This window comes from Chrysemys picta, chromosome 2, assembly GCF_011386835.1.
Source record: "Chrysemys picta bellii isolate R12L10 chromosome 2, ASM1138683v2, whole genome shotgun sequence".
Lineage (NCBI taxonomy): Eukaryota > Metazoa > Chordata > Testudines > Emydidae > Chrysemys > Chrysemys picta.
In genome coordinates this window covers 168,447,754-168,463,896 of record NC_088792.1, presented here as the reverse complement: position 1 = coordinate 168,463,896, position 16,143 = coordinate 168,447,754, and the positions used below count along the sequence as shown (strand labels likewise).

The window sequence follows — 16,143 nt, the reverse complement described above, 5'->3', positions numbered from 1 at the left end:
CTCCTCTGTTTCCTCTCCCTCCCTTTGTCCTGGCTATTTAGATTACAAGCTCCTTCAGGCAGCGCCTCCCTCTGCTATGTGTTTGTACAATGCTTAGTGCAACTGGCTGATGCTATAATAAGTGAAAAACAGTTACGCACAGAACAATTGCTCTCCGTCTCCCTTTGTTTTTTATCCCCACTGCTTAATGAGTGCACCCTGCCTCATTCACTGCCCACCATTCCAGCTGCTCCATTATAGCAGTGTAAATTCAGATTGATGGGCAAATCTAAATTTCTGCTGTTAAAACTGAAAAGAGAATTTGGCCCAGAGAGATAGAAAGAGCCCTGCCTTTTTCATTGTTCAGTGACCGATCTGTACACTCGTGACTGGCCTCTGCCCGTGTGCAGTGGAGCCTGCGTGTGCGAAGAGCCTCCCCTTATGCATATTGCAAATGGGCTAATTGAGCGGAGTCCCTTTGTTCATCTGAGAACTGGGGCCGCTACCTCTGTGTGCCCTGGAGGGTGCACTTCACTCTGCAGGAGGTGGGAAGGGACAGCTGGGATGTAGTCCTGCTTCCCTTCTGCCCTAGCCTGTAAAGTATACTGAAAGGGGCATGAAGCCATCCACAAACCAGGGATTTCAGGGAGAGACAATACCTCCTTTGGGGTGAGTAGCACCTTAAAGGCTCAATGTAACTGACAACAAGGCCAGGGTCCTGCAGCAATAGTGGCCTCTGATGAAAATCAGGACCGCAATGCCTACAAACAAATGGGTGCATGACTTTGGAATGCTTAACTTTGCAACCTTAAGTTTCTGTTGATGCTGGGTCTTCTATTCTGTTTCCTTGTGGGTTTTTTTTTTTCAATTGTGATTCTGAAAAGAGGAAACTAAATCCAAAAACTACAAGTATCTCCAATATTTGCCTAAACCACATCAGAATTGCAAAAGCAAAACTGGGTTTGCGGGAGATTCTGTGTATTTCTTTCCTGAATATGTAACCCTTCTACCAGGTAGTGTGAACAGCAACAAAGGCCAGGTTCAATATCTAGGGTTCCTCTTAACAATACAAAACAGAATCGCTCAAGCCCCCACCCAGTAATCTGGGAAAACTAAACACCAGCCTTGGGCACCTCTAAGGGACAATATTTCCCCACTCACAAGCACCGAGTCTGTGTATAACAAAGAAAACTGTTATTAAAAGAAGTAATCACAGCATTAATTTGAAGAAACGTTGCAGCAATGACTTGAAAGTATGCAATCAATCAGTAAAGCGCCTGTTCCTCAGTATATTAGACAAGATCCTTTTTCTCAGTTTCCCCACCTTGACACTCATTCTCTCCGCTGCATCCCACTCACAGTTTGTTGTCAGCAACATCCCAGGAGTTCAGGGATAGATTTGAGTGGGTTGGCCTCACACCCCTGAGAGGAGAGGATAGTTGAGTGAAGCCTCCGTTCATCAATGTTGCTGCAGTCTCTGCCATTGTTGCTGTTTGTGCCTCTGCTCACAGCTGCTGCCATCACTACTGCCTCTGGCTACAACACTGTGTCCTGAGGTTCTACCACTTAGCCCAGCTCTCAGTGCTGTCAGCTCTCTAGTGATTTCACTCGATAGTGGGGAACCTCTACTGCTGCCTCTTCTGCCTTGTCTTTTCATTGCACCACTGTCTCCATACTACGTTCAGTGTTCAGCCTCCTCAGAGCAGCTTCTCAACTCTACACTGACGAAACCTAGGACTCTCAAATGAGTCTAGCCATCTCTGTCTTTAAACACTAGAGGGAAAGGATCAAATAGTGCCTAGGGCTCTTTAAACAGGTGACCACCACCCAGGTAGGACACCTACATGCACTACCTCTGATTTTAAGTTGCATTTGGTATCACTATGTCAGAAATAAAGCTCCTGGCACCCTAATCAGTCAGCTAGGCTGCCTGACAGACCACCATGCCTGATTCCCGAGGAAGCTAGCAGGCCAGCTCACTGGCTGCTCAATGCATGTGCTCATGGAGTTTGTCATATCTCTTGCCAAATGCTGCTCCTGCTCTATTCCTCACAGCTCCAGCCTAGATACCGCTCTGGACCAGCCTTGTTCCCATCTTGTCTCAGCCTTGGTCCTACCTCAGAACCAGCCCTGCTGCTAACATTCCCTGACTCCTGGTAATCTGGTTCTGATTCCTGACTCTGACTTTGTCTCAACCTTGGCTCTAGGGTGACCAGATGTCCCAATTTTATAGGGACAGTCCCAATTTTTGGGTCTTTTTCTTATATAGGCTCCTATTACCTCCCACCCCCATCCTGATTTTTCACACTTGCTGTCTGGTCACCTTACTTGGCTCTGGCATTTGGACTCTGACTCCAGATACGATCTTTGGTCCTCCTTTTCTGGTTCTGGCCCTGTCTTGACCTTTGGCTCTAGCATTTGGACTCCAACCACAAGGCCTGACCGCCAACAACCTACTACTGACACCTTCTTCCCTGCTTAGCAAGTGAGCTTCCAGTTGTGACCCCTCAATCAAGGCATGCTCAGTACAGTTCTGCTGCCCTTTACTCATACAATAAGGATAACAATATTTCATTACCCCAGCATTCAACGCTAAAAGCCAAATTTAATTACTGTGGCAAGCAGTGCTGCTGAACACCTGGGCAGAATATGTGTGTCTGCAAATAGGCACACTGCTCCTGAAGACTTTTCCCCAATTAATCACTAGATGGCAGGGGAGAGTTCATTCAGATCCTTGCCTTACACACACACACACACACACACATAGCAAAACCCTGTTTATTTGCTCTAATTGGGATCAGAGCCAGATCCAATAGTTAAAAATTTAGATAAGCCAGAGAACGGGAAACTGCAAGGTTGCATCGCCATCTAGTGGCCACACAAGATATCACTTGCTTCTGGACCTGTGTGCACCTGTTGTTTGATTGCTATGGAGAGCCGGATAATGGAGGATCAGAGAAATGGGGTTCTATTGTGTATATAGGTAGAGGCACACACATACACAGAGAGAAAGAGAGGTTGAAAAAAATATGTCAAGTTACTTTATGGTAATTGTATTGTCTCATTTTTTTTTTGTGCTCCCCGTCTGGTCTGTCTGTATCCACTTTTTGTCTCTTCCACTTAGATTATAAACTATCGAGGACAGCAACCATGCTTTTTTCCATTTTTACAGCATCTAGCACAATGGGGCCGTGCTCTATGGCTCCTAGACTCTATGGTAATACAAATAATAAATAATAAATTGTACTAAAGATAAAATTCAGTAAACAATGTTTTGCAAAATGTACAAAACATACAGAGATTTTTTAAAGCATCACAATTGAGAAAGCAGGCTCCACGGAAATAAAACAATCTTACTAAATAACGCCACTTTTAGGTCCCCTTCCGAGCTGGTAGGATGCATATACAAAACTAGTGACTTGAACAAGAGGAGCTTTCTGTCTCCATTAATGTTTCAATATTTACTACTTTACAGTTACATACTGTGGCACTTTAGAGACTATGCTTTCTAAAGTATTTTAATAATTGTCAAATGTTTATATAACATTATACCAGATCAGTATGACTGCATCAGACTTTATTGCTCATGAACAAGCTGCAGCTAACTACAGAAATTAAATATAGTTCTCTAGCAATCGTGCTTGAAAACCAGTGGAATTTAACTGAGAATTATAGCCTTACCATTCTAAATGCTGATTTAAAAAAATTAGGGAGAGCTTATTATGCTCTATTACATTTTATTACTTTTTCATTAGGGATGATGGATAAAATTTTCAGAAACCTAGGTGACTTAGGAGCCGAAATCCCAGTGCATTTCAGTGGGATTTAGGCTCTTAAGTCACTTAGGCCATTTTGAAAATTTTACTTAAAAACATTTGGGCCTAATTTTCCACATATGGCCACTGATTTTGAGTGCCAAACTTGAGCCACCCAGGGCTTGATTTCCAGAAGTGCTGAGCACTTGCAACTTCTGAAGTCAGTGGGAGCTACAGGAACTGCATCTCAAGTTGGGCCTTGGTGCTCATGAATGGTGCCAACGCACAGTTCTAGAAACTAAAGCCTTCTATTCATCTGGAGGATGTAATGTCAGTTCAAACTTCTCCAAAGTTTTGTGCCTTAGCTATGATCGTGAACCATGAAAGAGACCACCTTTATGTGAGAAAAGACCAGCTACAGTATCCCTAACTGTTTCAGCACAGGTGAAGAGAAAAAACTGCAAACAAGTTTTCCAACAGTTGCATTTTTTTACAAAGAAAAGGTCCAAGACCAGCAGATCCCTTCACACAGACCATGGGCTGCTATTATTGATCTATGCCAGCATGGAACTAATGACATAGAAGGGAAGAGACTGATTCCCTTATTGATCTCCTTGGCCATCTTTCCATCACTGTTATACTCTAACGTAATTTTATTTGATATATAATTTTTCACCTATGACCTGATATTTATAAGTACCCAGCCATTCCTATTGAAGTGAATATAAACTTCAGTCAGTTAAATGCAATCAGTTATCAGCACAAGCCAAAAATATCCATGTTGAGCTTTTCTTCACGTTTCCTCCCACATATCCAATAATTCCATGGAGCCAGTACCTCTAAAAAGATACAAAACACAAAGTTCACACAATTTCTGACTTCCTCCCTGATACCCAGCAGAAGCTTCTTAAAGTGAGGAATGTGAGCGAGGTGAACCAGCGCCCTGTGGATATTATGGAATGCTACAGGGTAAATCTAATGAGCAGCTGTTCCACTATAGACCCCACAGATGTCCCACTGGATATTTGAACAAGAATTAATGCTGACCCAAGCAGCAATAATGCCTACTAAGTATGCCATTAGGGATGGATGCAATGCCTGTTGAAGTCAGTGGGGAGACTGGAATGGGATCAAGCACTTTGGCTCAGATCCTGAAAGGTATTTAGGCATCTAACTCCTTAGGTTTTCCACCTGAAGTCAATAGGATTTAGGGCCCACCAGCAGGGCCAGTGCTACCATTTAGGCCAACTAGGCGGTTGCCTAGGGCGCCAAGATTTGGGGGTGCCAAAAAGCAGCGCCCCCATTTTTTTTTTACAGCAGCCACTGTGCTGGGAGGGAGAGGGAGTCTGAGCTGCCAGCAGGCAGCCCAGGGGTTCCCCTGGGTCAGAGCTGCCGCACAGATCCCCGGGCCGGGGGGGGAGAGCTACCACGGGGGTGTGTGTGTGCCTCAGGGCAGTGGGGGGAGCTGCCACGGGGGAGGCGCCTCAGGGTGGAAGGGGGGCGGGGAGCTGCCGCAGGGCTGGGGTGGGGGCGCAAGGTGGAAGTTTCGCTTAGGGCGCGAAACTTCCTTGCACCGGCCCTGCCCACCAGATACACAAACATACTTAGGTCCTTACTTCCCTAGTATGCAATCAATGGAAGTTAGGAGCCTAAATACCATTACGGATCTGGGCCTAAGTGCCAAAATATCTTTGAGGATCTGGGCCTTACTGTCCATGTAAGTGGCAACGTGTCTCCTGAGAGTGCTGTTTGGGCATGGGGAAAAGGGTCTGGGGAACTTTGAGGAGGCCCTGGGTCTCCATGGATATCCTGAGGTTTGTGTGGATCTGCTGGTTTAGGGGGTGTATTCCTGTCTTGTCATTGGGGTGCAAACACCCATCTCCTCCCTTCCAATAGAATGAATGGGAGGAAATTCCATGAGCTGACACTGAGAGTTTCCTGCTCCCTGTACTTAGTGGTATAATCATAATTTTTCAAGAGACTAGTGATTCCAGGTGCCTAAACTGAGACACCTGCGAGAAGCCTTATTTTCAGAAAGTGCTGAGTACTCACCCTCTCATAGTCAGGCCATCTTAGGGTTTCTCAAGTTGCACTCCCAAAACTTCACTAGTTACTTTTAAAAATGTTGGCCATAATGTAAGTACAATGATCACCACTGCTAACATTAAATGAGACAGCGGATCTATTTCCACAACTCTGAATATGGAAAGTGCCAATAGCTCAATGTCACATTTTTGTTTCAATAGAATTTTCATTGTAAGTCAGCTGGGAGACTTTTCCTTCTGGTACAGATCAGATGAGCAGAGAAACTTCCTGTGAAATCAAGCTACCAATAAAAGTGTAGCAGTCTGAATTTTTTCCCCGTCCATTTGAGACATTAACTATCAGAGGAATGGGATTAATTTGCCCAAAGGTCACATTGTAACATCTCATGTAAATGACAAAAAAAGAATTATGTTGAAACTCCCGACTGGTAGACAAAGCCTTTCAGACAATTTCAACAGCATGTAGCTCGCCCCAGATCAGGTCCTTTTTTGGTTCTACACTACTGAAATTAATAAGTCTAGCCACAGGCTAGATGAGAGAGAAGCCACTTGCTGCCTTCAAATTGCTGTTCAAGCAGAAACAAAATCGCCTCTGATGCTACTTCAAGAAATAAAATAATGGCCTGCCAGCATTTTTCCAGGATTTAAGGATAGTAGTAACACAACACACCATGGCAATGATGAGTGCATTAGGTGAGTTTATTTTTAAAACGGGTAGCTCTGTTTTGAGCCTCTCGGGTCATCAAGAAGCAATGAATAAAGTTGCCAGAAGATGATCTCTAGAGTTACCATATGGAAAGGGCTAATGACCCTGAAAAGCTGTTCAGTGGCAGACTACACATAGGCACCAAGATCAAAAGGAAATTGCAGATGAAGACTAAGAGTTTGCCTACACTACACTTTCGCTGGTAAAACTTTTATCATTCAAGGGTGTGAAAAAGACCCCCTCTCCCCAAACAACAAAAGTTTTATGGAAGAAAAGCGCCAATGTGAACAGCTCTTTGTTGGCAGAAGAGCACTCCTGCTGACAAAGCTAACGCCTCTCGCTGGGGGTGGATTTATTTTGTCGGCTCTCTCCCGCCGACAAAAAATGGCTACGCTGCGCACTTTTTAGTGGCACAGCTGGAGTAGCACAGCTGTGTCGCTAAAAGGTGCCTAGTGTAGACATAGCCTAAGGCCTGATCTACACTAGAAAATTAGGTTGGTTTAACTGCATCCATCAGGTGTTTGAAAAATCCACACCCCTGAGCAGTGTAGTTAAGCTAACCTAAGTCTCCATGTAGATAACACTAGCAACCAACAAGGAGTCTGGTGGCACCTTAAAGACTAACAGATTTATTTGGGCATAAGCTTTCGTGAGTAAAAACCTCACTTCTTCGGATGCATAGAGTGAAAGTTACAGATGCAGGCATTATATAGTGACACATGGAGAGCAGGGAGTTACTTCACAAGTGGAGAACCAGTGTTGACAGGGCCAATTCAATCAGGGTGGATGTAGTCCACTCCCAATAATAGATGAGGAGGTGTCAATTCCAGGAGAGGAAAAGCTGCTTCTGTAGTGAGCCAGCCACTCCCAGTCCCTATTCAAGCCCAGATTAATGGTGTTGAATTTGCAAATGAATTTTAGTTCTGCTGTTTCTCTTTGAAGTCTGTTTCTGAAGTTTTTTTGTTCAATGATAGTGACTTTTAAATCTGTAATAGAATGACCAGGGAGATTGAAGTGTTCACTTTCTGGCTTATGTATGTTACCATTCCTGATGTCCGATTTGTGTCCATTTATTCTTTTGCGGGGGGACTGTCCGGTTTGGCCAATGTACATGGCAGAGGGGCATTGCTGGCACATGATGGCATATATGACATTAGTGGATGTGCAGGTGAATGAGCCCCTGATGGTGTGGCTGATGTGGTTGGGTCCTGTGATGCTGTTTCCAGAGTAGATATGGGGACAGAGTAGGCAACGAGGTTTGCTACAGGGATAGGTTCCTGGGTTGATGTTTCTGTGGTGTGGTGTGTAGTTGCTGGTGAAACAGCAGAACTAAAATTCATTTGCAAATTCAACACCATTAATCTGGGCTTGAATAGGGACTGGGAGTGGCTGGCTCACTACAGAAGCAGCTTTTCCTCTCCTGGAATTGACACCTCCTCATCTATTATTGGGAGTGGACTACATCCACCCTGATTGAATTGGCCCTGTCAACACTGGTTCTCCACTTGTGAAGTAACTCCCTGCTCTCCATGTGTCACTATATAATGCCTGCATCTGTAACTTTCACTCTATGCATCCGAAGAAGTGAGGTTTTTACTCACGAAAGCTTATGCCCAAATAAATCTGTTAGTCTTTAAGGTGCCACCAGACTCCTTGTTGTTTTTGTAGATACAGACTAACACGGCTACCCCCGATACTTAACACTAGCAACCGCCACTCAGGGAGGTTGATTACTTACACCTTCCCCTCAGCATAGGTAGTGTCTACACTGAAGCCTTACAGCAGCAGAGCTGCAGTGGTGCATCTGTGTGCTGCTGTAGCATTTTAAGTCTAGACAAGCCCTAAGAGAAGGAGAGAAGGCAAGTAGAAAAAAAAGACAAAAACAGCTGAGCCTATCTTTGAAAACCGGAAAAAACTAGAATTTAGAAGTCAATCTGATCTGCTGCGAGTAGCCGAGGGAAGAAAAACATTCACTAAAAAAAGATTACAGGGTTGCTGACCGAAGAGATCATATTTCTGGAGAAATTTATGGGATTTAAAGACATTTTTAGTACATTTTTAATGAGGCAATCGATACATATTTCATACCTGCCAACATGCCAAATATTTCCTGGGGATTAACCTGTTTTGTTTTTTTCAGATTCCCTTTCATTTGCCAGAGGCTCCAAAGACATTTTGCCTCAAACTGAATGATGGAAAAACTTCAAAGGCTCCTGCCCCACCTTTTTAATGGTGTTTCAAGCATCTGTGGGTGAGTGAAGGTGATGTTGTGATTATAATAAAGACAGACACAGGTCTTTATCATAATGATTTTTTTTCATTTTTTATAGTTCAGCCATCAGCACTCAATATGTTACATCAAACTATAATGCCACATTCTGCTGACAGACATAGTTAGACTCAGAATTAGGGTGGCTAGCAAGTCAAATTATTAAAGAACCAGACTAATAAAATCACAATGCTGGGATTCTAGACAAATAATTTGCTCTTCTATCCTGAGTGTGGCTGTCCAGTTAGTCGGAATTAGGGTGTTTTCCTGGCTTGGCTTCTGACCTTAGATCAGTCGCTTCCCCTCTCAATGCCTCCGTTTTCTCTCTCACCATTTGTCTGTCTTGTCTAAGTCACTTTGCCCTTTTGTGCCCCTGTTTCTGCTCTCATCCTTTACTGTTTTGTTTATATAGACTGTAAAGTCATTGGGCCAGTGACAATCATTCATTGTGTGTTTGTACAGTGTGCTGGAGCTCCAGTCTCTGTTGGATCTTCTGAGTGTTACTGTAATACAAATAATAAATAACTACAAACAACTCATCCTGAGCAAACTCGGAATGTGAGTAGCTAACCACCCATTACCTCCCCCCCACAAAAAAGCTGCTGTGTGTGGATTGGTGAAGCCCACTCTGATGTGGGTGAGTGTGGCAAGGCTGTGGGGTCTTTGGCATGGAGTACTGGAAGATATTAAACTGTAAGCACTTAAAGTTTGCCATGTGGATAAAAGTCTCCCCTGCTTTCCTTCTCAATATTCACCAAGCCCCATATCTAACACCTGCTATGAACTTACTAAAAGCTTCAGGATGGGAGTTCTACGTTGGTGGGCCTCATAAGATTCGTAAGGGCAGGGCTGCCCTACTGTTGACCTTATACACCATCTTGATTTTAAATGTTGGTGCTCATTCAAAAGACAGGGAAGTTCTTTAAACAACAACATTTTTAACAAAGAGCTAAGGCTGAAAGTATGCTGTAAAGAAATGCATCTAATATCCCTCCTTCCCCCAAAATATTACATTTCTTTACAAAATATCTACATTTTCCAAAAAAAAACCCAACCCAATAACCACCCAAAAAATAAAAACCAAATTCGGAACATTTGGAAATCAGCAGCTAAAGAATTCAGCAGCCTCTTCTCTGTTGTTTTGTAATTCTTTATCACTCTTCCTTGCTCCCTTCTAACTCAGGTTACAACACAGTATTTTCATTTTCTTTTCTATATTCAATCACCCATATTCACTAGGTAGTGCTTTTTCTGGGGACAAAGAAAACTTGTAAAGTTCCTGCCCACCTTTGTAAGGTAATAGGATTTTGATGGGAGTTTTGTCTGAGTAAGGAATTGAGCTAGGGCCCAGGGCCAGGGTAGTGTAGAAAAACCCTCCAAACATTCCTGGGAAACTAGTTTAGGGAACGTGTGCTGTTTGTAAATTTCAACATTTTAAAGATTTGATCAGTTTTCTCCAGGCTGTAGGTGATCTGTTCCCTTTATCCAGCTGGCATTTTCTATTGGGAAACTAAATGTAATTAACCTTAAAACATGTTTGTTGTTCTGGCTAATTTCACTAAATTTAATTTGTTCTCTTGTTGTTCAAACACAAATAACTAGGTTAGTAAAAAAAAGTGCCTGGCAGTGTTAAGGATATTGGGTTTACAGTTATCTTGGTGCTGTAGCAGTCACACAACAAGATCAGGAGAAATATCCTATAAATGAGACCTATTAGATGCTAGCAGAGTGTCCCAAGGGAAGAAGTATAAATGCATCAATTCGCTAAATTCAAAACAGACTGGCAAATATGCTTGTAGGACACAATGATATACAACCCCTGGGGACCGGAGTAGATAATTCCAGGTCAAATGTCTATTATTCATTATCAGCGGTCAAAAGATTTAACAAACACATTTACTGCACTTATACACACCTAGTTTAGGTTATAAAATATACTTCTTCTAAAAGGATGGTCTATTAGTCTTTGAAACAGCCTTTCATGGGAAATAGTGAAAGCTCTATCCCTCTGATATTTAAAACACGATGAGGCATAGCACTAAAAAAACCTCATCCTCTATTTCTACATATTTTTTTAAAAAAGATGACCATAGAGTTCTCTCTGACACCTCATATAACCTTGTCCATCTACCTGTATGTCATGGGAATTGGCAGCTGCTGCCCCCCTTTGTTTGCGTTAGGGTTGCTGGGGGATACCCAAGACGATCCAGCAGTGCTGCCACAGCTTTCCTGAGGTGAGACTGCAGTAGTGAGGCCTTGGGGGCTTTGCAGAGGGTTTTAAGAAGTGACAACAGCTGTCACTGGGGCATAGGACTCGACCTGCCTTTCACACACATCTTTGCTACAGACAGTGTCCTCAGTCTGAATAGGACAAGGGTTTTACTGCCTGTGCCTGTTAGTGTCCCACTCAATAAAACGATCTCTCCAAAATTCCCCACAACCAAGCACTAATGACTCCTCCCAATTAACCCCCCAAAATAAGCCAATCAAATCCCCATAATAAATTAAACACTGCCTCCCCCAACAAAAATCAAATCAACATCCCTCCCCAACGCTAAGTATGTCCTCCTGCCATGCTCTTTTACAAGTTCTTCTTTACAGAGTCCCTGCTGCTCAGCTTCCGGAACTCAGTGCCAACTGCAGGGGCAGACTCCTTTTCACTGCCACCAGCGATCTGCCTACCTACCAGACACCTGTCTTTCCAGCAAAGGCAGAAGCTTGTTGTCATTGCCCCGGCTCACCTCCTCAGTCCTTTACTAAGGCCCATATGGCTCAGCACTGCTGGCACCAGCAAAGGGAGTCAAGTAGCTGCCAGTTCCTATGCCACACAGGTAGATGTGGGATGTACCTGCCATGTGACAGGATATAAGCATTTGTTAAGCCCTGAGGAGCTTATTAAGAAGCCATATAAACACAGGGGGGCTGACTTATTTCAGTGGGGGTTACACCAGCATGAAATCAGAAATCTTCTTTGTTTTGGAAGGACGTCTATATTTTTAATGGCACAGGTCAGCAATTGTCGGCTTTGCGGATATCCTGAGTTCTGAGACAGGAGTTGGAAGTAAGTAAGGAAGGGAGGTGTCTGGCACACTGCAGGAAAGAGGGGTTCCCAAGAGTACTGAAGAAGTAAGTAGCAAACTGTGATTCTAGTAACTGAAAAAGCAAAAGAAAGAGACTTATATCATGATTAAAAGTACAGAAGCACTGTATATGGTTCCTATTGTGGACTCTACTAAAATGAAGGACACTTTCACACAGTAGGCTGAACATAAGTGCAGTGAATTAGGGCTTTATTCAGTGTTAGTCTAGACAGTTGCAGTTTTGCTGTAGCTTCATTGCAATGTACAGTGTACAGTAGATCTCCCTTTCTTGCACACATGCACAGTCCAGTGTTTTAACCCACCTTTTTCTCTACTTACCAAAGGGAGCAATTCTCAAAGTTATATACACATTTCAGCTACAAATCTGATTTCAGATCATGTTTCATTGTTTAGTGGATTCCCTATTCATGTGCATACTTGAAATGCCTAATACCATAGGGCAGGGGTAGGCAACCTATGGTACATGTGCCGAAGGCAGCACGTGAGCTGATTTTCAGTGGCACTCACACTGCCCGCGTCCTGGCCACCGGTCTGGGGGTTCTGCATTTTAATTTAATTTTAAATGAAGCTTCTTAAACATTTTAAAAACCTTATTTACTTTACATACAACAATAGTGTAGTTATATATTATAGACTTATAGAAAGAGACCTTCTAAAAATCTTACAATGTATGACTGGCACGCGAAACCTTACATTAGAGTGAATAAATGAAGACTCGGCACACCACTTCTGAAAGGTTGCCGACCCCTGCCCTAGGGCTAAAAAAACCAAAACAATACAGCACAAAGGTAAATAAATATGAAACAAATGCCACAGACCTTAAAATAGAAAATTTAAAAAATATATCCTTCATAACAAAACCTTTAGAAAAGTTGTCTAAATAACTGACCTTATTACCAATACAACGTGCACTGTGTTAACTTTAGTGTTATCTGTAATGTAAAATGAGAATAAAAAGTAGATAGGAATAAAAAAAACCTGTTAGGCCATTTATTCTACCCAGTGCAGGATAGTTCTCTACAGTATATTCTCCAGAGCCTTGTTCAGTTATTTCTAAGTGATCCACATGTTGATCCATGCACCCAAAGGTTCTCAGGAATACACACAGTGGAAGAAATAAATAAATCTGTAGCATTCCTTTATATTCACTTGTGGCAGAGTCAGAAGGAAGTATGGCTGAATAGATCATAATCACTAAGGGCTAGACTGTGACTTTGCCACAAGCCCTGCGTTATTAGCAGTGTGTAGTTATCTGGTCCCTAGTTGCCACTTGTTCTAGACAGTGAGCAGGGAGTAATCTGTGCCAGTCCTATACTTCCCTCTTTACATCAGCTCAGCTGTGCTGGCACAGTGGGGAACAAGGGGTTGGAAGGGGGAGTCCAGGCCAAGGCTCTACCCATTTGCACCAGAGGGAGAGTAGGGGCTCCGCAGAAGAGTCTACACTATAACAGTAACCAGTACCGGAGAGTAATGCCCTTCATGTTCTTTTACTCCACTGCATGGACACATAGGATGAGTTACACTGTTGCACTAAACTTGAGATGGAAAATGAAATGTAAAAAGGGGAGAGTGAAGGGAAGCCTGCACAGATGTGTTTACTGAAGTCATCAAAACCAAAGCAAGTGATAAAAACCAATAAAAGGTGCAAGCATCCAAACAACACTTCCTACTAAGTACTAATGTGGCTTGACAGAAAACAAAAAAAAGCTGTATTCTAGGATAATTTGCCTGCCATGAGTAGCTACAAAGTTTCACACACACTGTGATGAAGAAAGCTTTGAGCCAAAGGCCCTTCTGGAGCTCCTGCCTCTGTATTCTGCTCTCTTTAACTAATGACAAAAAGAGTGCTATATTTATAGGGCCTAACACCCATCAAAGGAGCCTATGAAAACAAAGGTAAACCTTAATCTCAGTCCATTGTGCTGCAGCCCAGAAGGCATATGAAGCCCCAACACCACTCTGCTAGAAAACAAACTGGGGGGCAGGGAGGAAAAAGATACAGTTAAGAAGGATGTATACCAGGGCTCGGCAACGTTTGGCACGCGGCTTGCCAGGGTAATCACCTGCTGTTTATTTATCTGCTGACATGGCAGGTTCGGCTGATCGCGGCCCCCACTGGCCGCAGTTCGCCGTCCCGGGCCAATGGGGGCTGCGAGAAGCCGCGGCCAGCACATCGCTCGCCCGCGCCGCTTCCCGCCGCCCCCACTGGCCCGGGCTGTGAACCGCGGTGTGTGGGGGCCGCGATTAGCTGAATCTGCCGCGTCAGCAGGTAAATAAACTGGCCCGGCCTGCCAGGGTGCTTACCCTGGTGAGCTGCGTGCCAAACGTTGCCGACCCCTGATGTATACAATGACTCTCAAGCCCTGTGAAATGATGAGATCACATGTCTAAAGGGAGTTCCATTAAAAAAAGTTGAGATTTCATTACTCTAGGTACCTCCAGTAACTGCAGTATCTTCCTATCCTTAGAACAGGAGGTGCCATCATAAATTAAACTAACATGGAGTAGCAAATGTAACATTTTTTAATGGTGCCCACTATACCAGAACAAAACTGAGCCCATTTCAAAGTGCAGCATCAGTCATCACAAATCCTTGCCAAGCCTTTCAATTTCTTCAAGGAGGAAGTCAACGTCTGATTTCCTAGTAGCTGGGTTGGAAAAGACCATTCTGAAAAAATTCACTTTGTCCCCATGTGGCTGGTAGCTAACCATCGTCGTTCCTTCTTCTATCATCCGTGTTTTTATTTTTGGAGCAACCTGTATACAAAAAGTCAGCCATCACAATTATTTTCCTTTTATATTTGGAAACGTTACCCCCCTCTCATTACAGCCAGACTTTGCAAGTCACAGTATAACAAAAAAGCTAGCATGATTAAAACTTCATAAGACTATTGCCATTGACATCAGTGAGAGTTCTGCTTGAGTAAGAAGACAGAATTTCAGGATTTGTCCTTCTGTTTTCAATTTTGACATAAGATACGATGTTAACATTACACACAGTAGGACAAATCCTGAAGTCCTTACTCAGCTTTTACTCACTCCCTACACAGGCAAAACTCTCATTGATTTCAATGATAACATTCTTATAAAGTTGCAGTCATGCTATTTCATTTGTTATCCCTAATTTTGTGCACTTAAAATTTTAGGTGCTTCTATTTTGGGGCTTGTAGATTTTGGCTGGTAATATGTCAAAGATAATGGATGAACAAAAATTTTAATTTGCACACAAACATGTAGCATAGCGTTGACTTGTTACTTGCTTGATTTGTGGATCTTATCAGAGATTCTCAGCACCCAAATGGTGGGAACCCAAAATCAGAGGTTAGATTACTTTGAAAAATCAGGCCCATTCGGCAAAGTTTCAATTTGCAATAAATAGTGAGTTGTGCACGTGAGCTTTTCTACATCACTTTTTATACCTTAAGTAGAGTTTACTAAGTTGTGTCCTACTCCTTTTTTCCTTATCAACTTTAATCACTTTTTAAATATGTTGCGATGAGAATCACGGTGGGGTTTTTTTTCTGCATCTTCATTATAGTTGGCTGTCTGATTTGAGTTCCAATTTTCTTCTATTTGCCATCATTGTAGAACTCCTACCATAATATTGGGAAGGCAAAACAAGGCCACTATCAGTGGCACTTCCTGGAAATCCTGAGTATCTAGGACAGCTGAGCCCTGCACACTAACCCTGGATGCTAACATGCACCCTTCTTATTATAATACATGTGATCTCCGGAGTGGGAATTCTGACTCCAAATCATGTTTTGCATGGCACCCTGCTGCTGCCACATGGCCAAGTGTTATTTTAGTTGTGTGTAATATACACATATATGCTAATATACACAATGCTATATGTGCATTTTTATTAAGAGGTTTTCTGTTGGTAAATTGTACATTTACAGAATTGAAAGCAAATATACAGAATCCTCTCACTGGGATTAAAAATACTTGTCACTTAGACAACATTTCTGAACAGCCATGCAGCCCAAATCAATGAGATTTGAAAACTGCAATTTGGTATGAAAATAACCCTTACTGAGGAAGAGTGCACAGCCTTGTTTTAGATGACTGTTTGATTTGACCAAGATATGAGCATTTTAAAATCATGTAACGATTGTGCACAGTAGATTTTTTCCCCTTTTAAGTGTTCACCTAGGTCAAGTTGTCCTGTGTATCTAGGTGCAATAAAGTTAGCTTTGCTGTCATTAAACACCATAAAATAGGTCAATCACACCCTACACTATTGCCTCAACTCCCATGAATTCTGTAAACTAAAAAAGGTCAGAGG

At 42.8% G+C, this 16,143-nt stretch overlaps 1 protein-coding gene across 24 annotated transcripts in view; it reads right to left on the bottom strand.

Annotated features, from left to right (window-relative positions):
- Positions 1-12,027: 12,027 nt before the first annotated feature.
- The window catches only part of LOC101935566 (glutamate decarboxylase 1-like), a 99,924-nt gene continuing 95,808 nt past the window's right edge, over positions 12,028-16,143 (bottom strand). For all 24 annotated transcript variants that reach the window (XM_065584810.1, XM_065584812.1, XM_065584814.1 and 21 more), the window contains one exon: positions 12,028-14,612. In XM_065584810.1, coding sequence (XP_065440882.1) covers positions 14,439-14,612 — 174 coding nt within the window. In that variant the 3' untranslated portion in view covers positions 12,028-14,438. The remainder of the gene's footprint in view (positions 14,613-16,143) is intronic.